General features: G+C 42.4%; 1 protein-coding gene across 1 annotated transcript in view; it reads left to right on the forward strand.

The window, feature by feature from the left end:
- The first annotated feature begins 5,308 nt into the window (after positions 1–5,308).
- LOC121553372 (TBC1 domain family member 15) overlaps positions 5,309–24,269 on the forward strand; it is a 64,663-nt gene continuing 45,702 nt past the window's right edge. The window contains exons 1-5 of the mRNA XM_045215712.1: positions 5,309–5,570; positions 6,245–6,343; positions 6,434–6,505; positions 8,247–8,409; positions 15,074–15,299. Coding sequence (XP_045071647.1) covers positions 5,547–5,570; positions 6,245–6,343; positions 6,434–6,505; positions 8,247–8,409; positions 15,074–15,299 — 584 coding nt within the window. The 5' untranslated portion in view covers positions 5,309–5,546. The remainder of the gene's footprint in view (positions 5,571–6,244; positions 6,344–6,433; positions 6,506–8,246; positions 8,410–15,073; positions 15,300–24,269) is intronic.

Genomic DNA, 24,269 nt, shown 5'->3' on the forward strand with positions numbered 1-24,269 from the left:
CAGTAACACAATACGCCGCCAGGGACTCAAATCCTGCAGTGCCAGACGTGTCCCCCTGCTTAAGCCAGTACATGTCCAGGCCCGTCTGAAGTTTGCTAGAGTGCATTTGGATGATCCAGAAGAGGATTGGGAGAATGTCATATGGTCAGATGAAACCAAAATAGAACTTTTGGTAAAAACTCAACTCGTCGTGTTTGGAGGACAAAGAATGCTGAGTTGCATCCAAAGAACACCATACCTACTGTGAAGCATGGGGGTGGAAACATCATGCTTTGGGGCTGTTTTTCTGCAAAGGGACTAGGACGACTGATCCGTGTAAAGGAAAGAATGAATGGGGCCATGTATCGTGCGATTTTGAGTGAAAACCTCCTTCCATCAGCAAGGGCATTGAAGATGAAACGTGGCTGGGTCTTTCAGCATGACAATGATCCCAAACACACCGCCCGGACAACGAAGGAGTGGCTTCGTAAGAATCATTTCAAGGTCCTGGAGTGGCCTAGCCAGTCTCCAGATCTCAACCCCATAGAAAATCTTTGGAGGGAGTTGAAAGTCTGTGTTGCCCAGCGACAGCCCCAAAACATCACTGCTCTAGAGGAGATCTGCATGGAGGAATGGGCCAAAATACCAGCAATAGTGTGTGAAAACCTTGTGAAGACTTACAGAAAACGTTTGACCTGTGTCATTGCCAACAAAGGGTATATAACAAAGTATTGAGAAACTTTTGTTATTGACCAAATACTTATTTTCCACCATAATTTGCAAATAAATTCATTAAAAATCCTACAATGTGATTTTCTGGATTTCTTTTCTCATTTTGTCTGTCATAGTTGACGTGTACCTATGATGAAAATTACAGGCCTCTCTCATCTTTTTAAGTGGGAGAACTTGCACAATTGGTGGCTGACTAAATACTTTTTTCCCCCACTGTATAAATATTTCTCTCTCTCTCTTCTCCTTCTCCCTCTCTTTCTCTCCCTCTCTCTCTCTCTTCTGTGAAGACAAAGAGGTCTTCATGGAGCCATAAGAGGTAAATTTCAGAGCTGGTCTGTAAATGGAGCAATTCCAGCTTTAATTTGCTATAAAGTGAGAACAAGATGCAGTAAATTATTCATGAGAGAGAGAGAGAGAGAGAGAGAGAGAGAGAGAGAGAGAGAGAGAGAGAGAGAGAGAGAGAGAGAGAGAGAGAGAGAGAGAGAGAGAGAGAGAGAGAGAGAGAGAGAGAGAGAGAGAGAGAGAGAGAGAGAGAGAGAGAGAGAGAGAGAGAGAGAGAGAGAGAGAGAGAGAGAGAGAGAGAGAGAGAGAGAGAGAGAGAGAGAGACCACTGACCCCTATCAGATCACAGCAAAATCACATTTGAACGTGAACAGAGCAATATTCAATCATGAGGCATCAAAGCCGAACAAACTGTATACTATTAAGAAATGCTTTAGATGGAAGGAAAGTAGTGTAGAAACCTACCAGAAAACAATTTGCCAACAACAAATTCAATCCCTTTTAGACAACTTCCTGGACAAAACGTTTCACTGCAATAGCGAAGGTGTAAACTTGGATGTAGTTGAATGTTCATTGCATGAACTACAGGATAAAAAACTAACTCTTCAACCCAAAAAGGCCTGTGGTGTTGATGGTAACCTAAACGAAATGATACAATATACAGACCACACATTTCACTTGGCTATACTTAAACTCCTTAACATCATCCTCAGCTCTGGCATCTTTCCGAATACTTGGAACCAAGGACTGATCACCCCAATCCACAAAAGTGGAGACAAATCCGGCCCCAATAACTACCGTGGGATATGCGTCAACAGCAACCTTGGGAAAATCCTCTGCATCATCATTAACAGCAGACTGGTTCATTTCCTCAGTGAAAACAATGTACTGAGCAAATGTCAAATTGGCTTTTTACCAAATTACCGTACGACAGACCACGTATTCACCCTGCACACCCTAATTGACAAACAAAACACAACAAAAGCAAAGTCTTCTCATGCTTTGTTGATTTCAAAAAAGCTTTTGACTCAATTTGGCATGAGGGTCTGCTATACAAATTGATGGAAAGTGGTGTTGGGGGAAAAACATACAACATTATAAAATCCATGTACACAAACAACAAGTGTGCGGTTAAAATTGACAAAAAACACACACATTTCTTTCCACAGGGCCGTGTGGTGAGACAGGGATGCAACTTGACACCGACCCTCTTCAACATATATCTTAATGAACTGGCGAGGGCACTAGAACAGTCTGCAGCACCCGGCCTCACCAACTAGAATCTGAAGTCAAATGTCTACTGTTTGCTGATGATCTGGGGCTTCTGTCCCCAACCAAGGAGGGCCTACAGCAGCACCTAGATCTTCTGCACAGATTCTGTCAGACCTGGGCCCTGAGAGTAAATCAATCAATCAATCAATTTTATTTTATATAGCCCTTCTTACATCAGCTAATATCTCGAAGTGCTGTACAGAAACCCAGCCTAAAACCCCAAACAGCTAGTAATGCAGGTGTAGAAGCACGGTGGCTAGGAAAAACTCCCTAGAAAGGCGAAAACCTAGGAAGAAACCTAGAGAGGAACCAGGCTATGAGGGGTGGCCAGTCCTCTTCTGGCTGTGCCGGGTGAAGATTATAACAGAACCATGCCAAGATGTTCAAAAATGTTCATAAGTGACAAGCATGGTCAAATAATAATCAGGAATAAATCTCAGTTGGCTTTTCATAGCCGATCATTAAGAGTTGAAAACAGCAGGTCTGGGACAGGTAGGGGTTCCATAACCGCAGGCAGAACAGTTGAAACTGGAATAGCAGCAAGGCCAGGCGGACTGGGGACAGCAAGGAGTCACCACGGCCGGTGAGTCCCGACGTATGGTCCTAGGTGCTCAGGTCTCTCAGTTGGCTTTTCATAGCCGATCATTAAGAGTTGAAAACAGCAGGTCTGGGACAGGTAGGGGGTTTCGTAACCGCAGGCAGAACAGTTGAAACTGGAATAGCAGCAAGGCCAGGCGGACTGGGGACAGCAAGGTGTCATCATGCCCGGTAGTCCTGACGTATGGTCCTAGGGCTCAGGTTCTCAGAGAGAAAGAGAGAACGAGAGAATTAGAGAGAGCATACTTAAATTCACACAGGACACTGGATAAGACAGGAGAAGTACTCCAGGTATAACCAACTAACCCCAGCCCCCGACACATAAACTACTGCAGCATAAATACTGGAGGCTGAGACAGGAGCGGTCCGGAGACACTGTGGCCCCATCCGAAGAAACCCCCGGACAGGGCCAAACAGGAAGGATATAACCCCACCCACTCTGCCAAAGCACAGCCCCCGCACCACTAGAGGGATATCCTCAACCACCAACTTACAATCCTGAGACAAGGCCGAGTATAGCCCACAGAGGTCTCCACCACAGCACAAACCAAGGGGGGGCGCCAACCCATCTCAGTAAATCTCAGTAAGACAAAAATAATGGTGTTCCAAAAATGGTCCAGTTGCCAGGACCACAAATACAAATTCCATCTAGACACCGTTGCCCTAGAGCACACAAAAAACTATACATACCTCGGCCTAAACATCAGCACTACAGGTAACTTCCACAAAGCTGTGAACGATCTGAGAGACAAGGCAAGAAGGGCCTTCTACACCATCAAAAGGAACATCAAATTTGACATACCAATTAGGATCTGGCTAAAAATACTTGAATCAGTTATAGAACCCATTGCCCTCTATGGTTGTGAGGTCTGGGGTCCACTCACCAACCAATAATTCACATAAATGGGACAAACATTAAATTGAGACTCCCCATGCAGAATTCTACAAACACATCCTCTGTGTACAACATAAAACACCAAATAATGAATGCAGAGCAGAATTCGGACGATTCCCGCTGATTATCAAAATCCAGAAAATAGCAATTTAATTCTACAACCACCTAAAAAGAAGCAATTCTAAAACCTTCCATAACAAAGCACTCACCTACAAAGAGGTGAACATGGAGAAGAGTCCCCTCAGTCAGCTGGAATGGAGACTCTGTTCACAAACACAAACAGACCCCACAGAGCCCCAGGACAGAAACACAATTAGACCCAACCAAATCATAACAAAACAAAAATATAATTACTTGAAACATTGGAAAGAATTAACAAAAAAACAGAGCAAACTAGAATGCTATTTGGCCCTAAACAGAGAGTACACAGTGGCAGAATACCTGACCACTGTGACTGACCCAAAATTAAGGAAAGCTTTGACTATGTACAGACTCAGTGAGCATAGCCTTGCTATTGAGAGAGGCCGCCGTCGGCAGACCTGGCTCTCAAGAGAAGGCAGGCTATGTGCACACTGCCCACAAAATGAGGTGGAAACTGAGTTGCACTTCCTAACCTCCTGCCAAATGTATGACCATTTTAGAGATACATATTTCCCTCAGATTACACAGACCCACACAGAATTTGAAAACAAATCCAATCTTCATAAACTCCCGTATCTACTTGGTGAAATACCACAGTATGCCACCACAGCAGAAAGATTTGTGACCAGTTGCCACAAGAAAAGGGCAACCAGTGAAAAACAAACACCACTGTAAATACAACCCATATTTATGTTTATTTATTTTCCCTTTTGTACTTTAACTATTTGCACATCGTTACAACACTGTATATATATATACATAATATGACATTTGAAATGTCTTTATTCCTTTGGAACTTTTGTTGTTTATTATTATTTTTATTTCACTTTTGTTTATTATCTTTCACTTGCTTTGGCAATGTAAACATGTTTCCCATGCCAGTTGAATTGAGAGAGAGAGATGCTCCGGACCTCCTGTCTTTCAGTTGATTTAATCACCTGCTGGCTTAAGGTATGACACCAGTCTATGACATGATTGTATATGTATAGGTTTTTTCACCCTTTGTCTTGAATAATAGGCCTAAACGAAACAACATAATATAATTCAGCAGACGCTTTTATCCAAAGCGACTTACAGTCATGTGTGCGTACATTTTTACTTATGGGTGGTCTCGGGGGATCGAACCCACTACCCTGGCGTTACAAGCGCCATGCTCTACCAATTGAGCTACAGAGGACCACAGCCTATAACAAAGTCCAAAGGTGCCACCTCCTCCTCTTACAGCTGGGGTGTAATCATTAGTCGATTCAGTTGCAAAAAAAACGAGTTTCTATTGGACAAATTAAGGTAGGTCCCTCCCCGTTTCGTTCCGTTTACGAAACGTTTTGCAACAGATTCAGGATAATGACTACACCCCTAGTAACGCGCTATGTACCCTCCTGGCGTATGTTTACGGAAGTGGAAGCTTGAACAACAAACAGTTCAAGAATAATCTCTGTTGAATGCGAGATACACACAACTATTTGAATGATTTCGTTAATTGCGTCGTTGGTTTACAATGAATGTGTCAAACAAACCTCAAGGGATTTAGCAACACCCATTGACGAGTATTTCGTTATTTCATCTAAACCCCCAAAAACTCATAAAACAACTGGAAGCACGTGAGCTGTCCTACTACGTCATCGTAAACATCAGCTGCGGCAGCGACATGGCGACTTCTGCGGGCTTCAAGGTGCTGAGAAAACATCTGTGGCATTTCGTTTTTTTTAAAGTGCTCTGTTTTGTTCACATTGTCAAGCGATCAAGTTCTCTGTGAGGTTTTGTAAATACTTTAACCGAAATCAGTTGGCTGGAAGTTGCAGAAACCATTGTCCGACACTTGACTGCTAGCAACCTACGTTAGCTACAGTAGCTAGCAGAAGTAGCCTGTCCAGTTGGCAGAGTAGTGCAGATTCAGGTGAAACAAAGTCGTTAGCGGTCATATGAAGTTACTTGTAAAACTTTGAAACTGTCGACTTCCAGAATACCAACAGGCTCGTGTTATTAGCTTTCATAGTGACAAGTTGAGCTAACTTGTTGTTGTACTAGCAACCACCAAAACAAACAGTTTAAAAGTTGTCAGGAAGTTGGTTGAGCCACCTAGCTACCTAGCTAGCCACAACATCAGCTTCCAGAAAAGGTAGAATAGTGAAATAATGTGAAATTGTTCAAAGAGCTGCCAACAAAAATGTAAACAATACAGCAAATGTATCCCATTACATTTTCACATGCAAATAGCACCTGATTTGGATTAAATTCGATAGCTTGCTAGTAGGTACATTAGACCTATTTGTGTACAAAGTCTCCAACAACAACATAAAAGGAGTTGTATTAATCTCTGAATGTATGAACCTCTTTCTCTCTCAGGTTCTGTATGAGCATGATGGAGTTTTTATACACACCAACCCAGAAAGGAGTGAGGAGCAGGATTCTCTCACTTCAGGATCCCTGCGTATCCTAGACCGGGTATGTCGATACGGAAGAGAATGAGATGTATCCTTTCCTGTTATAATGGCCACAGATCAGACTAACATCAGTTCTCTTCATTTCTACCAGGATGGAGACATAGTGCTGGATTATAAACCCATGGAAGATGTTGACCACTCTGCCATGCTGTGTGCTGCCAAGGTTAGATGTTATTTACATATATTTAGATTTAATGTACCTTGTTTTAGGTCATCATAAACAAAATGTAAACATGCACATATTTGAATACTGACAAGGTTAGACTATCAATCTTGAGAGGACGTTCATATAGAAAAACTGCTAATTGGCTCGGCCACAACTGTTGGCTGGTGCTGATAATACAGACAGTGCAATTTGTTGAACATGCAAATAGCTGTTCTATCATTCAGCCTACAGTAGCAGCCACATTGTGGTGTTCAATGTAGGCCTACATTACATGAGACTTTTGAAAAAAATAAAAAATAACATGCAGGGCTTGACATTAACCTGTTTAACCACTTGTTCTTCAGACCAAGGAGGTGACTGGAAATGGTGTTGTTTGATGCAAGAAACCACTTTACAAAATAAAATGCATTATTATTCCCATAGCATTATTACAGAGAATTAGACAAATTATGCTACCCTCTGCCTATTGGCTACTTAGCTTAGTCAAGCCTGTCTCAAAATACAAAACTGCCCCTTTAAGACAAAAAAAAGCTCTTTACCTGACTCGCTTTTCAAAGATGTCTAGAAATGTAAATGTTTTGTGCTCTTGTAGGAAGCAATTACTTCCCCATTGCTGACTACAGAATATCTATAACTGGGCTAATAACTCACTAACTAGCAAAGGACATGAACACAATGTGCTCACGTGGCTACATGCAGCTCTCCCTTTGATCTCAAAACAAGTGCATCTACTCCCGACCGCTCATGCTGTAAACACAGTCCAGTTCAAAGTGAACGGCACAGATCCATATATGGCAATGGTCTATTTGCATATAGGCCTACTGCAGCTCTGATTGGTTATGCCGCCGGTCTGTGTAGAGTACTGGCGGAGTGGTGCCTGTCAATGCAATAGAATCATACACCGATGCGTTCTGCCTACAACAAAATCTCTTGCGTAGTAGAGTTTTGCCTACTAAGTCTTGCATTGTTCGTTTTGTTTCGGTATGTTGCATTGAAAGTGGCTAATATCGCATTGATTCGATCACAATTCCCACAGGCAAAGGGAAACGTTGATAGTGTTAGCTAAGGGGGAAAACTCTAGAAATCTCGTGCTTCTCTGCGCGGGCTGATATTTCTACTGGGTGATGCCTGCGCAGCTTAACACTCCACCTGATGTATTGGCTTGGCTGTATCCATGGTGACACATCAGTTGTCTTGAGAGTTCGATGATGACTGTCAAACCACAGTCTGGCTCCAATCACCTTGATCATGTGATGTGTTACAGACCGCAGCATCGCTTCATGTTTCCTGTCTCTGTTTCTCTGCTGCACTGGAATAAAGATATATTCTAGCGATCTCTGACTGAAATAAAAACCCTGATGGCAGAGATGCAACTGGAAACCAAAGCCCAGAAGTATATCCTGATTCCTGAATCTAAAATGGTTCAGCCCGGTCGTGATGAAAGCACACAAGCTAGCTCATCTCTTCATAGAAACTAACCCTCTCAGGACAGATGTCTGTCAGTTAGCTTCTCTGTGGAGGAAAAAAAAAACATCCCCTATTCTCTTTCTCTGTCAAAACTCGTTTAATTTTAATAGCCTCTCTCATAGTATTTCCAGCCTTTGCTGTCTTTATCTGTACCACTACCGACCCAGTCAGGCAGAACCACGTACTGTATATAGATAGTGCTGTATATAGGTGTGTGTCTACTGTAAATGGATATCTATGGCTCTGAGTATACCTGTATTCTCTCTCCCAGGAGTTTAGCTCTGTGTTTGAATGGGGCCAGCGGCGCCAGGGTCAGAGCCAAGCCACAGGAGACAAGCCTCCCAGGCAGGTGGAGCACCAGCTGAGCTGTGAGACAGAGTGGGACATGGTTCACACTGTCCAGTTCAGGAAGAAACCCAGCAACAATGGAGGAGGTGAGTGGAAGAGAACACAGCAGGACACCCTAAAATAGAGCAGTACGGAGTAGGCCACAAAAGGACATAGCAGAATGGCCATTTTATTTGACCTTTATTTAGTCAGGGAAAGTCATGGAGAACAAGGTCAATGATTTAGCATCATCATGCTTCCTCTATGGAGAGCCAAAATGTCACTATTCGTTACCTGTCCAGCTGATATGTTGTCATTACCTGTAGGCTACTGCAATGAAAAATGGCCAGTTTCTTTGAACTGTCAAGTCTGGTACTGGAACCACAATGCAACATAATTGTTGTTCTTGGCCTTGCCGTCCTGTGGTTGTTCCTGGCAAGACTAAACAAGGTTAAGCGTGCAGCGGTCTCTCTCTCTCTCTCTCTTCTCTCTCTTCTCTCTCTCTCTCTCTTCTCTCTCTGTCTCTCTCTCTGTCTGTCTCTCTGTCTCTCTCTGTCTCTCCACACACTGTGTGTATATATATATATATATACAGTGAGGGGAAAAAAGTATTTGATCCCCTGCTGATTTTGTACGTTTGCCCACTGACAAAGACATAATCAGTCTATAATTTTAATGGTAGGTTTATTTGAACAGTGAGAGACAGAATAACAACAACAAAATCCAGAAAAACGCATGTAAAAAATGTTATAAATTGATTTGCATTTTAATGAGGGAAATAAGTATTTGACCCCTCTGCAAAACATGACTTAGTACTTGGTGGCAAGACCCTTGTTGGCAATCACAGAGGTCAGACGTTTCTTGTAGTTGGCCACCAGGTTTGCACACATCTCAGGAGGGATTTTGTTCCACTCCTCATTGCAGATCTTCTCCAAGTCATTAAGGTTTCGAGGCTGACGTTTGGCAACTCGAACCTTCAACTCGCTCCACAGATTTTCTATGGGATTAAGGTGTGGAGACTGGCTAGGCCACTCCAGGACCTTAATGTGCTTCTTCTTGAGCCACTCCTTTGTTGCCTTGGCCATGTGTTTTGGGTCATTGTCATGCTGGAATACCCATCCACGACCATTTTCCAATGCCCTGGCTGAGGGAAGGAGGTTCTGTCCATCGTCCCTTTGATGCGGTGAAGTTGTTCTGTCCCCTTAGCAGAAAAACACCCCCAAAGCATAATGTTTCCACCTCCATGTTTGACGGTGGGGATGGTGTTCTTGGGATCATAGGCAGCATTCCTCCTCCTCCAAACACGGCGAGTTGAGTTGATGCCAAAGAGCTCGATTTTGGTCTCATCTGACCACAACACTTTCACCCAGTTCTCCTCAGAATCATTCATATGTTCATTGGCAAACTTCAGACGGCCCTGTATATGTGCTTTCTTGAGCAGGGGGACCTTGCGGGCGCTGCAGGATTTCAGTCCTTCACGGCGTAGTGTGTAACCAATTATTGTCTTGGTGACTATGGTCCCAGCTGCCTTTAGATCATTGACAAGATCCTCCCGTGTAGTTCTGGGCTGATTCCTCACCGTTCTCATGATCATTGCAACTCCACGAGGTGAGATCTTGCATGGAGCCCCAGGCCGAGGGAGATTGACAGTTATTTTGTGTTTCTTCCATTTGCGAATAATCGCACCAGGTGTTGTCACCTTCTCACCAAGCTGCTTGGCGATGGTCTTGTAGCCCATTCCAGCCTTGTGTAGGTCTACAATCTTGTCCCTGACATCCTTGGAGAGCTCTTTGGTCTTGGCCATGGTGGAGAGTTTGGAATCTGATTGATTGATTGTTTCTGTGGACAGGTGTCTTTTATACAGGTAACAAGCTGAGATTAGGAGCACTCCCTTTAAGAGTGTGCTCCTAATCTCAGCTCGTTACCTGTATAAAAGACACCTGGGAGCCAGAAATCTTTCTGATTGAGAGGGGGTCAAATACTTATTTCCCTCATTAAAATGCAAATCAATTTATAACATTTTTGACATGCGTTTTTCTGGATTTTGTTGTTGTTATTCTGTCTCTCACTGTTCAAATAAACCTACCATTAAAATTATAGACTGATCATTTCTTTGTCAGTGGGCAAACGTACAAAATCAGCAGGGGATCAAATACTTTTTCCCCTCACAATATATATATATATATATATATATATATATATATATATATATATATATATATATATATATACACACAGTGGGGAAAAAAAGTATTTAGTCAGCCACCAATTGTGCAAGTTCTCCCACTTAAAAAGATGAGAGGCCTGTAATTTCCATCATAGGTACACGTCAACTATGACAGACAAAATGAGAAAAAACATTCCAGAAAATCACATTGTAGGATTTTTAATGAATTTATTTGCAAATTATGGTGGAAAATAAGTATTTGGTCAATAACAAAAGTTTCTCAATACTTTGTTATATACCCTTTGTTGGCAATGACACAGGTCAAACGTTTTCTGTAAGTCTTCACAAGGTTTTCACACACTGTTGCTGGTATTTTGGCCCATTCCTCCATGCAGATCTCCTCTAGAGCAGTGATCTTTTGGGGCTGTCGCTGGGCAACACAGACTTTCAACTCCCTCCAAAGATTTTCTATGGGGTTGAGATCTGGAGACTGGCTAGGCCACTCCAGGACCTTGAAATGCTTCTTACGAAGCCACTCCTTCGTTGGCCGGGCGGTGTGTTTGGGATCATTGTCATGCTGAAAGACCCAGCCACGTTTCATCTTCAATGCCCTTGCTGATGGAAGGAGGTTTTCACTCAAAATCTCACGATACATGGCCCCATTCATTCTTTCCTTTACACGGATCAGTCGTCCTGGTCCCTTTGCAGAAAAACAGCCCCAAAGCATGATGTTTCCACCCCCATGCTTCACAGTAGGTATGGTGTTCTTTGGATGCAACTCAGCATTCTTTGTCCTCCAAACACGACGAGTTGAGTTTTTACCAAAAAGTTCTATTTTGGTTTCATCTGACCATATGACATTCTCCCAATCCTCTTCTGGATCATCCAAATGCACTCTAGCAAACTTCAGACGGGCCTGGACATGTACTGGCTTAAGCAGGGGGACACGTCTGGCACTGCAGGATTTGAGTCCCTGGCGGCGTAGTGTGTTACTGATGGTAGGCTTTGTTACTTTGGTCCCAGCTCTTTGCAGGTCATTCACTAGGTCCCCCCTTGTGGTTCTGGGATTTTTGTGATCATTTTCACCCCACGGGGTGAGATCTTGCGTGGAGCCCCAGATCGAGGGAGATTATCAGTGGTCTTGTATGTCTTCCATTTCCTAATAATTGCTCCCACAGTTGATTTCTTCAAACCAAGCTGCTTACCTATTGCAGATTCAGTCTTCCCAGCCTGGTGCAGGTCTACAATTTTGTTTCTGGTGTCCTTTGACAGCTCTTTGGTCTTGGCCATAGTGGAGTTTGGAGTGTGACTGTTTGAGGTTGTGGACAGGTGTCTTTTATACTGATAACAAGTTCAAACAGGTGCCATTAATACAGGTAACGAGTGGAGGACAGAGGAGCCTCTTAAAGAAGAAGTTACAGGTCTGTGAGAGCCAGAAATCTTGCTTGTTTGTAGGTGACCAAATACTTATTTTCCACCATAATTTGCAAATAAATTCATAAAAAATCCTACAATGTGATTTTCTGGATTTTTTTGTCTCAATTTGTCTGTCATAGTTGACGTGTACCTATGATGAAAATTACAGGCCTCTCTCATCTTTTTAAGTGGGAGAACTTGCACAATTGGTGGCTGACTAAATACTTTTTTCCCCCACTGTATGTATGTATATATATTAGGGCTGTCAAAAATAGCGCGTTAACGACGTTAATTAGTTGTTTGCTGTTAATTACGTCAATTTTTTTAACGCATTTCACGCATGCGCAGTGTGACAAATTATTCAGGTCAGGAAAGTGGTTGGGAGCTAGAGGCGAGATGGAGCAAGGTGAGCAAAGTGGGCCTATTGACGGATTCAAATATAAAAAGAATGATGATGGTACAGTTAACAAGTACAAGGTTATTTGCAAGATTTGTAAGAAGGAGTTTCAATTTCACCGGAGCTGTTCAAGCTTGAAGTACCATGTCAACGCCAAACATGCGTTTGCTGGGCCGTCAGATTCAGCAAGTGGTTTGCGCCAGACCACGCTGAATGTTTGCATGCAATTAACAAAATCAACCTCAGATAATTTGACCAACACAATAGCTAAATGGATTGCAAAGGATTGTAGACCCATTAGCATTGTAGAAGACTCAGGTTTCCTTGATGTTTTGCAAGTGGCGTCTCAAGACTCATTCTATAAGCCACCGTCAAGAGCCACAGCCAAAGACAAATATTATGGTGTGTAGTATGTTTCAGCTTGATTTAAAACACCATTATTTGGCTGTGTTAATAAACAGACATAATATGAAAATTATGTATCTGTGTCCTGTTATTTATCTTTTGGTATGCATTTCAGAAAAAAAATGGTTAGGATTCAGGTGTAATTGCAAATAGTGATTAATCATGATTAATCCACTGAAAATTCTGATTAATTTGATTAAAAATTTTAATCATTTGACAGCCCTAATATATATATATTCTCAGTGGAAGTCGGAGGTTTACATACACCTTAGCCAAATACATTTAAACTCAATTTTTCACAATTCCTGACATTTAATCCTAGTAAAAATATCCTCTTAGGTCAGTTAGGATCACCACTTTATTTTAAGAATGTGAAATGTTAGAATAATAGTAGAGACAATGATTTATTTCAGCTTTTATTTCTTTCATCACATTCCCAGTGGGGTCAGAAGTTTACATACACTCAATTAGTATTAGGTAGCATTGCCTTTAAATTGTTTAACTTGGGTCAAATGTTTTGGGTAGCCTTCTGCAAGCTTCCCACAATAAGTTGGGTGAATTTTGGCCCATTCCTCCTGACAGAGCTGGTGTAACTGAGTCAGGTTTGTAGGCCTCCTGGCTCGCACACTCTTTTTCAGTTCTGCCCACACATTTTCTATAGGATTGAGGTCAGGGCTTTGTGATGGCCACTCTAATACCTTGACTTTGTTGTCCTTAAGCCATTTTACCACAACTTTGGAAGTATGCTTGGGGTCATTGTCCATTTGGAAGACCCATTTGCGTCCAAGCTTTAACTTCTTGACTGATGTCTTGAGATGTTGCTTCAATATATCCACATAATTTTCCTTCCTCTTGATGCTATCTATTTTGTGAAGTGTACCAGTCCCTCCTGCAGCAAAGCACCCCCACAGCATGATGCTGCCACCCCCGTTCTTCACGGTTGGGATGGTGTTCTTCGGCTTGCAAGCATCCCCCTTTTTCTTCCAAACATAACGATGGTCATTATGGCCAAACAGTTCTATTTTTGTTTCATCAGACCAGAGGACATTTCTCCAAAAAGTATGATCTTTGTCCCCATGTGCAGTTGCAAACTGTAGTCTGGCTTTTTTATGGCAGTTTTGGAGCAGTGGCTTCTTCCTTGCTGAGCGGCCTTTCAGATTATGTCGATGTAGGACTCGTTTTACTGTGGATATAGATACTTTTGTAACTGTTTCCTCCAGCATCTTCACAAGGTCCTTTGCTGTTGTTCTGGGATTGATTTGCACTTTTCACACCAAAGTACGTTCAACTCTAGGAGACAGAACGCGTCTCCTTCCTGAGCGGTATGACGGCTGTGTGGTCCCATGGTGTTTATACTTACGTACTATTGTTTGTACAGATGAACGTGGTACCTTCAGGCGTTTGGAAATTGCTCCCAACGATGAATCAGACTTGTGGAGGTCTACACATTTATTTCTGAGGTCTTGGCTGATTTCTTTTGATTTTCCCATGATGTCAAGCAAAGAGGCACTGAGTTTGAAGGTAGGCCTTGAAATACATCCACAGGTACACCTCCAATTGACTCAAATGATGTCAATTAGCCTATCAGAAGCTTCTAAAGCCATGACATAATTTTTCTGGAATTTTCCAAGCTGATTAAAGCCACAGTCAACTTAGTGTATGTAAACTTCTGACCCACTGGAATTGTGATTATTAGTGAAATAATCTGTCTGTAAACAATTGTTGGAAAAATTACTTGTCATGCACAAAGTAGATGTCCTAACCGACTTGCCAGAACTATAGTTTGTTAACAAGAAATTTGTGGAGTGGTTGAAAAATGAGTTTTAATGACTCCAACCTAAGTGTACGTAAACTTCCGACTTCAACTGTACACTGTGTGGCTATATATAATATTTCTCTCTCCTTCTCTCTTCTCTGGCTGGAATTCCAAAACACCTCTCCTCTTTACGTCCAGAAGTTGCTTTAGCGGAGCGACCATGATTAAGTTGCTTAGAGGAGAGGAGACTAATTGCTTCAGTTTCCCCACAGTACGATCAATCTTCTCCAGCAGGCCCCTGGGGGATTAATCAGGCCTCCTGCTACTTCCTGCTGGGGGATTAATCAGGCCTCCCGCTACTTCCTGCTCTGCAGACATTTAAATGTCAAGCTAGTCAAATTAAAAAGCAATACACATGGATCTATACAACTATAGACGAAGGGTGGCATGGAGTTTGTGCTTCTTGCTGCTCTGCATTAGGAAATCCTCTAAAGAGAATGCACACATACTCTAGTGTGTGTGTCTCTTCTGTCTGTGAGTGCAGGCGTAGTGTTGTGTATCTAAACCCCTCTCTCTCTCTCTCGTTCTCTCTCGTTCTCTCTCTCTCTCGTTCTCTCTCTCTCTCTCCAGGTGCTCCTCCTAACCCCGCTCCCACCCCAGAGAAGAGTAAAGGGTCCCGGCTGTTCTTCAGTCTCAGTGACCTGGCCTCGGTCAGGGTGAGGGAGGAGGGATGGTCCTACCTGGTGTTCACCCTCAGAGACCGCAACATGGGGGTTGAGCTGCCTGCCCTGCACTTTCACCAGGGGGGTAGTGAAGGCTTCCTGGACTGTCTCAGGAAATACCTGCTGCTGACAGAGTAAGTAGACCAGACAGTAAATATACAATGTTGTTGTTGTTGAGATACATGCTGCTGAGAGTACTGTAGACCAGACAGTAAATATACAATGTTGTTGTTGTTGAGATACATGCTGCTGACAGAGTACTGTAGACCAGACAGTAAATATACAATGTTGTTGTTGTTGAGATACATGCTGCTGAGAGTACTGTAGACCAGACAGTAAATATACAATGTTGTTGTTGTTGAGATACATGCTGCTGAGAGTACTGTAGACCAGACAGTAAATATACAATGTTGTTGTTGTTGAGATACATGCTGCTGACAGAGTACTGTAGACCAGACAGTAAATATACAATGTTGTTGTTGTTGAGATACATGCTGCTGAGAGTACTGTAGACCAGACAGTAAATATACAATGTTGTTGTTGTTGAGATACATGCTGCTGAGAGTACTGTAGACCAGACAGTAAATATACAATGTTGTTGTTGTTGAGATACATGCTGCTGAGAGTACTGTAGACCAGACAGTAAATATACAATGTTGTTGTTGTTGAGATACATGCTGCTGAGAGTACTGTAGACCAGACAGTAAATATACAATGTTGTTGTTGTTGAGATACATGCTGCTGAGAGTACTGTAGACCAGACAGTAAATATACAATGTTGTTGTTGTTGAGATACATGCTGCTGACAGAGTACTGTAGACCAGACAGTAAATATACAATGTTGTTGTTGTTGAGATACATGCTGCTGAGAGTACTGTAGACCAGACAGTAAATATACAATGTTGTTGTTGTTGAGATACATGCTGCTGAGAGTACTGTAGACCAGACAGTAAATATACAATGTTGTTGTTGTTGAGATACATGCTGCTGAGAGTACTGTAGACCAGACAGTAAATATACAATGTTGTTGTTGTTGTTGAGATACATGCTGCTGACAGAGTACTGTAGACCAGACAGTAAATATACAATGTTGTTGTTGTTGAGATACATGCTGCTGACAGAGTACTGTAGACCAGACAGTAAATATACAATGTTGTTGTTGTTGAGATACATGCTGCTGACAGAGTACTGTAGACCAGACAGTAAATATACAATGTTGTTGTTGTTGAGATACATGCTGCTGACAGAGTACTGTAGACCAGACAGTAAATATACAATGTTGTTGTTGTTGAGATACATGCTGCTGACAGAGTACTGTAGACCAGACAGTAAATATACAATGTTGTTGTTGTTGAGATACATGCTGCTGACAGAGTACTGTAGACCAGACAGTAAATATACAATGTTGTTGTTGTTGAGATACATGCTGCTGACAGAGTACTGTAGACCAGACAGTAAATATACAATGTTGTTGTTGTTGAGATACATGCTGCTGACAGAGTACTGTAGACCAGACAGTAAATATACAATGTTGTTGTTGTTGAGATACATGCTGCTGACAGAGTACTGTAGACCAGACAGTAAATATACAATGTTGTTGTTGTTGTTGAGATACATGCTGCTGACAGAGTACTGTAGACCAGACAGTAAATATACAATGTTGTTGTTGTTGAGATACATGCTGCTGAGAGTACTGTAGACCAGACAGTAAATATACAATGTTGTTGTTGTTGAGATACATGCTGCTGACAGAGTACTGTAGACCAGACAGTAAATATACAATGTTGTTGTTGTTGAGATACATGCTGCTGACAGAGTACTGTAGACCAGACAGTAAATATACAATGTTGTTGTTGTTGAGATACATGCTGCTGCAGAGTACTGTAGACCAGACAGTAAATATACAATGTTGTTGTTGTTGAGATACATGCTGCTGCAGAGTACTGTAGACCAGACAGTAAATATACAATGTTGTTGTTGTTGAGATACATGCTGCTGACAGAGTACTGTAGACCAGACAGTAAATATACAATGTTGTTGTTGTTGAGATACATGCTGCTGACAGAGTACTGTAGACCAGACAGTAAATATACAATGTTGTTGTTGTTGAGATACATGCTGCTGACAGAGTACTGTAGACCAGACAGTAAATATACAATGTTGTTGTTGTTGAGATACATGCTGCTGACAGAGTACTGTAGACCAGACAGTAAATATACAATGTTGTTGTTGTTGAGATACATGCTGCTGACAGAGTACTGTAGACCAGACAGTAAATATACAATGTTGTTGTTGTTGAGATACATGCTGCTGAGAGTACTGTAGACCAGACAGTAAATATACAATGTTGTTGTTGTTGAGATACATGCTGCTGACAGAGTACATAAATACACTCAACTTTAGTCTCTCAAAGACAGAACTGAGAGAGTTAGGCTAGATGAGAGAGTTAGGCTAGATGAGAGAGAGTTAGGCTAGATGAGAGAGAGTTAGGCTAGATGAGAGAGAGTTAGGCTAGATGAGAGAGTTAGGCTAGATGAGAGAGTTAGGCTAGATGAGAGAGTTAGGCTAGATGGAGAGAGTTAGGCTAGATGAGAGAGTTAGGCTAGATGAGAGAGTTAGGCTAGATGAGAGAGTTAGGCTAGATGAGAGAGTGTTAGGCTAGATGAGAGAGTTAGGCTAGATGAGAGAGAGTTAGGCTAGATGAGAGAGTGTTAGGCTAGATGAGAGAGTGTTAGGCTAGATGAGAGAGTTAGGCTAGATGAGAGAGTTAGGCTAGATGAGAGAGGTTAGGCTAGATGAGAGAGTTAGGCTAGATGAGAGAGAGTTAGGCTAGATGAGAGAGAGTTAGGCTAGATGAGAGAGAGTTAGGCTAGATGAGAGAGTTAGGCTAGATGAGAGAGAGTTAGGCTAGATGAGAGAGTTAGGCTAGATGAGAGAGTGTTAGGCTAGATGAGAGAGTTAGGCTAGATGAGAGAGGTTAGGCTAGATGAGAGAGTTAGGCTAGATGAGAGAGTTAGGCTAGATGAGAGAGTGTTAGGCTAGATGAGAGAGTTAGGCTAGATGAGAGAGAGTTAGGCTAGATGAGAGAGTTAGGCTAGATGAGAGAGTTAGGCTAGATGAGAGAGTTAGGCTAGATGAGAGAGTGTTAGGCTAGATGAGAGAGTTAGGCTAGATGAGAGAGAGTTAGGCTAGATGAGAGAGAGTTAGGCTAGATGAGAGAGAGTTAGGCTAGATGAGAGAGTTAGGCTAGATGAGAGAGTTAGGCTAGATGAGAGAGTGTTAGGCTAGATGAGAGTGTTAGGCTAGATGAGAGAGAGTTAGGCTAGATGAGAGAGTTAGGCTAGATGAGAGAGTTAGGCTAGATGAGAGAGTTAGGCTAGATGAGAGAGAGTTAGGCTAGATGAGAGAGTTAGGCTAGATGAGAGAGAGTTAGGCTAGATGAGAGAGGTTAGGCTAGATGAGAGAGAGTTAGGCTAGATGAGAGAGTTAGGCTAGATGAGAGAGAGTTAGGCTAGATGAGAGAGTTAGGCTAGATGAGAGAGTGTTAGGCTAGATGAGAGAGAGTTAGGCTAGATGAGAGAGTTAGGCTAGATGAGAGAGTTAGGCTAGATGAGAGAGAGTTAGGCTAGATGAGAGAGTTAGGCTAGATGAGAGAGTTAGGCTAGATGAGAGAGAGTTAGGCTAGATGAGAGAGAGTTAGGCTAGATGAGAGAGAGTTAGGCTAGATGAGAGAGTTAGGCTAGATGAGAGAGTTAGGCTAGATGAGAGAGAGTTAGGCTAGATGAGAGAGTTAGGCTAGATGAGAGAGTTAGGCTAGATGAGAGAGTGTTAGGCTAGATGAGAGAGTTAGGCTAGATGAGAGAGTTAGGCTAGATGAGAGAGTTAGGCTAGATGAGAGAGTTAGGCTAGATGAGAGAGTGTTAGGCTAGATGAGAGAGTTAGGCTAGATGAGAGAGTTAGGCTAGATGAGAGAGAGTTAGGCTAGATGAGAGAGTTAGGCTAGATGAGAGAGTTAGGCTAGATGAGAGAGTTAGGCTAGATGAGAGAGAGTTAGGCTAGATGAGAGAGAGTTAGGCTAGATGAGAGAGAGTTAGGCTAGATGAGAGAGAGTTAGGCTAGATGAGAGAGTTAGGCTAGATGAGAGAGTTAGGCTAGATGAGAGAGTTAGGCTAGATGAGAGAGAGTTAGGCTAGATGAGAGAGTTAGGCTAGATGAGAGAGAGTTAGGCTAGATGAGAGAGAGTTAGGCTAGATGAGAGAGTTAGGCTAGATGAGAGAGTTAGGCTAGATGAGAGAGAGTTAGGCTAGATGAGAGAGTTAGGCTAGATGAGAGAGTTAGGCTAGATGAGAGAGTTAGGCTAGATGAGAGAGTTAGGCTAGATGAGAGAGTGTTAGGCTAGATGAGAGAGTTAGGCTAGATGAGAGAGTTAGGCTAGATGAGAGAGAGTTAGGCTAGATGAGAGAGTTAGGCTAGATGAGAGAGTTAGGCTAGATGAGAGAGAGTTAGGCTAGATGAGAGAGTGTTAGGCTAGATGAGAGAGTTAGGCTAGATGAGAGAGAGTTAGGCTAGATGAGAGAGTGTTAGGCTAGATGAGAGAGTTAGGCTAGATGAGAGAGTTAGGCTAGATGAGAGAGTGTTAGGCTAGATGAGAGAGAGTTAGGCTAGATGAGAGAGTTAGGCTAGATGAGAGAGTTAGGCTAGATGAGAGAGTTAGGCTAGATGAGAGAGTTAGGCTAGATGAGAGAGTTAGGCTAGATGAGAGAGTGTTAGGCTAGATGAGAGAGAGTTAGGCTAGATGAGAGAGAGTTAGGCTAGATGAGAGAGTTAGGCTAGATGGAGAGAGTTAGGCTAGATGAGAGAGAGTTAGGCTAGATGAGAGAGTGTTAGGCTAGATGAGAGAGTTAGGCTAGATGAGAGAGTGTTAGGCTAGATGAGAGAGTTAGGCTAGATGAGAGAGTTAGGCTAGATGAGAGAGTTAGGCTAGATGAGAGAGTTAGGCTAGATGAGAGAGAGTTAGGCTAGATGAGAGAGTGTTAGGCTAGATGAGAGAGAGTTAGGCTAGATGAGAGAGAGTTAGGCTAGATGAGAGAGAGTTAGGCTAGATGAGAGAGTTAGGCTAGATGAGAGAGTGTTAGGCTAGATGAGAGAGAGTTAGGCTAGATGAGAGAGAGTTAGGCTAGATGAGAGAGTTAGGCTAGATGAGAGAGAGTTAGGCTAGATGAGAGAGTGTTAGGCTAGATGAGAGAGTGTTAGGCTAGATGAGAGAGTGTTAGGCTAGATGAGAGAGTGTTAGGCTAGAAACATCTAATACAATTTATTCCATGCATTCCAATTAATCCAGCTCCTCATTTTCAAAAATAGTCTTCTTTACTTTAGCAATGAAAAAGAAGGGGAATGCTGTTGTACAGTGGGAAAAAAAGTATTTAGTCAGCCACCAATTGTGCAAGTTCTCCCACTTAAAAATATGAGAGGCCTGTAATTGTCATCATAGGTACACGTCAAATATGACAGACAAATTGAGAATTTTTTTCTCCAGAAAATCACATTGTAGGATTTTTAATGAATTTATTTGCAAATTATGGTGGAAAATAAGTATTTGGTCACCTACAAACAAGCAAGATTTCTGGCTCTCACAGACCTGTAACTTCTTCTTTAAGAGGCTCCTCTGTCCTCCACTCGTTACCTGTATTAATGGCACCTGTTTGAACTTGTTATCAGTATAAAAGACACCTGTCCACAACCTTAAACAGTCACACTCCAAACTCCACTATGGCCAAGACCAAAGAGCTGTCAAAGGACACCAGAAACAAAATTGTAGACCTGCACCAGACTGGGAAGACTGAATCTGCAATAGGTAAGCAGCTTGGTTTGAAGAAATCAACTGTGGGAGCAATTATTAGGAAATGGAAGACATACAAGACCACTGATAATCTCCCTCGATCTGGGGCTCCACGCAAGATCTCACCCCGTGGGGTGAAAATGATCACAAAAATCCCAGAACCACAAGGGGGACCTAGTGAATGACCTGCAGAGAGCTGGGACCAAAGTAACAAAGCCTACCATCAGTAACACACTACGCCGCCAGGGACTCAAATCCTGCAGTGCCAGACGTGTCCCCCTGCTTAAGCCAGTACATGTCCAGGCCCGTCTGAAGTTTGCTAGAGTGCATTTGGATGATCCAGAAGAGGATTGGGAGAATGTCATATGGTCAGATGAAACCAAAATAGAACTTTTTGGTAAAAACTCAACTCGTCGTGTTTGGAGGACAAAGAATGCTGAGTTGCATCCAAAGAACACCATACCTACTGTGAAGCATGGGGGTGGAAACATCATGCTTTGGGGCTGTTTTTCTGCAAAGGGACCAGGACGACTGATCCGTGTAAAGGAAAGAATGAATGGGGCCATGTATCGTGAGATTTTGAGTGAAAACCTCCTTCCATCAGCAAGGGCATTGAAGATGAAACGTGGCTGGGTCTTTCAGCATGACAATGATCCCAAACACACCGCCCGGGCAACGAAGGAGTGGCTTCGTAAGAAGCATTTCAAGGTCCTGGAGTGGCCTAGCCAGTCTCCAGATCTCAACCCCATAGAAAATCTTTGGAGGGAGTTGAAAGTCTGTGTTGCCCAGCGACAGCCCCAAAAGATCACTGCTCTAGAGGAGATCTGCATGGAGGAATGGGCCAAAATACCAGCAACAGTGTGTGAAAACCTTGTGAAGACTTACAGAAAACGTTTGACCTGTGTCATTGCCAACAAAGGGTATATAACAAAGTATTGAGAAACTTTTGTTATTGACCAAATACTTATTTTCCACCATAATTTGCAAATAAATTCATTAAAAATCCTACAATGTGATTTTCTGGATTAATTTTCCTCATTTTGTCTGTCATAGTTGACGTGTACCTATGATGAAAATTACAGGCCTCTCTCATCGTTTTAAGTGGGAGAACTTGCACAATTGGTGGCTGACTAAATACTTTTTTTCCCCACTGTATGTACTGACACTGTTAACACTGCTGATCTTTGTAGTTCCTTTGTAGCCCAAGCCCACTCCCCCGTTGAACACAATTACAGGTTAAACAGACAGACAGTCACTAGTGGACAGAGCAGAGCTGTCACGCCCTTGACAGAGACACTCCAGAACACACCGCTCTAGAATTGAAAGTCAAGTGTTTTCCAGTGCTGGAGATGATTGCTTTTCAGGAAAGTATGAAACCCTCAACCCAGATGTAGCCTATTCCCCTGTAAAAAGCCAAGTGACCCGGCGCACCACGCACCAGGTGGTCTGGTTTAGTTCTGTGGCCGCATGTGAAGAGGCGTTGAGGCTGAGGCTTGCGTCCCAAATGTCACCCTATCCCCTATGGGCCCTGGTCGAAATTAGTGCACTGTAAAGGGAATAAGGTGCCATTTGGGACGAAGCCTGAAAGTGGTTTCTGTCCTGCTCCCACTCTTGTCAAGTTTCAATCAAAAACAAAAAAAATCGAATGCGTTTTTATTTTTCACATGCTTGGTAAACAACAGGCAGGTGCAGACTAACAGTGACATGCTTACTTTTAAGGGCCTACCTTTCCCAACAATGCAGAGAGAAAGATCCAAAATAGAAATCCTCATGCTGTGTCCATGTCCGAGAGGGAGAGGGGGAGAGGGAGCTCATGTTTATCACAGACAGTCACACCAGGTGCATGGTTCGCTCTGAGGAAGGCGGAATACATTCATTGGAGATGAAAGAGACGTTAAACTGTTTCCTTTCATGTGATGGTGATTGAAGAGGGTAACAGTGTAATTCCTCAATTCGCCACTAGAGGGCTTCAGGGTCTGTGGAAGTCAGTCCACACAGTTGCAGTCAAATATATTGACACCATTGCACGATTCACTATTTCTTCTAAAATAAGTCGAAATTGAAAAATCTAATAGTGTTCACACGTTTATTTGTTTGATTTACAACTGGCACAGGACCACACATTTTTTTATCTAAACTGAAATTAAGATTTTTCACTTCCATGTAAAAAAATGGGCTGGACCAAATTATTCAAAATGTAATTAATTTGGTTGGAGGCAAGTGATTCTCGGCAAGTGTAATGTATCATACTTGTGGTAAGTTGCAGGTGCCTACAGGGTAAAAATAGCCATTCAACCAGTTTAGAAAAGCATCAAATCAAATGTTATTTGTCACATGCTTGGTAAACAACAGGTGTAGACTAACAGTGAAATGCTTCCTGACGGATCCTTTTCCAATAAATCAGAGTTAAAGATTAAGATATAAAGACAGATATAAATCAAATCAAATAATACAAATAGTGACACGAGGAATAAATACACAGTGAATAACAATAATGAGTAAAAAATAACATGGTTATATACAGGAAGTACCAGGTAATAACATGGCTATATACAGGGAGTACCAGGTAATAACATGGCTATATACAGGGAGTACCAGGTAATAACATGGCTATATACAGGGAGTACCAGGTAATAACATGGCTATATACAGGGAGTACCAGGTAATAACATGGCTATATACAGGGAGTACCAGGTAATAACATGGCTATATACAGGGAGTACCAGGTAATAACATGGCTATATACAGGGCGTACCAGGTAATAACATGGCTATATACAGGGAGTACCAGGTAATAACATGGCTATATACAGGGAGTACCAGGTAATAACATGGCTATATACAGGGAGTACCAGGTAATAACATGGCTATATACAGGGAGTACCAGGTAATAACATGGCTATATACAGGGAGTACCAGGTAATAACATGGCTATATACAGGGAGTACCAGGTAATAACATGGCTATATACAGGGAGTACCAGGTAATAACATGGCTATATACAGGGAGTACCAGGTAATAACATGGCTATACACAGGGAGTACCAGGTAATAACATGGCTATACACAGGGAGTACCAGGTAATAACATGGCTATATACAGGACGTACCAGGTAATAACATGGCTATATATACAGGGAGTACCAGGTAATAACATGGCTATATACAGGGAGTACCTGGTAATAACATGGCTATATACAGGGAGTACCAGGTAATAACATGGCTATATACAGGGAGTACCAGGTAATAACATGGCTATATACAGGAC

This window comes from Coregonus clupeaformis, unplaced genomic scaffold (genome assembly GCF_020615455.1).
Source record: "Coregonus clupeaformis isolate EN_2021a unplaced genomic scaffold, ASM2061545v1 scaf0499, whole genome shotgun sequence".
Classification (NCBI taxonomy): domain Eukaryota; kingdom Metazoa; phylum Chordata; class Actinopteri; order Salmoniformes; family Salmonidae; genus Coregonus; species Coregonus clupeaformis.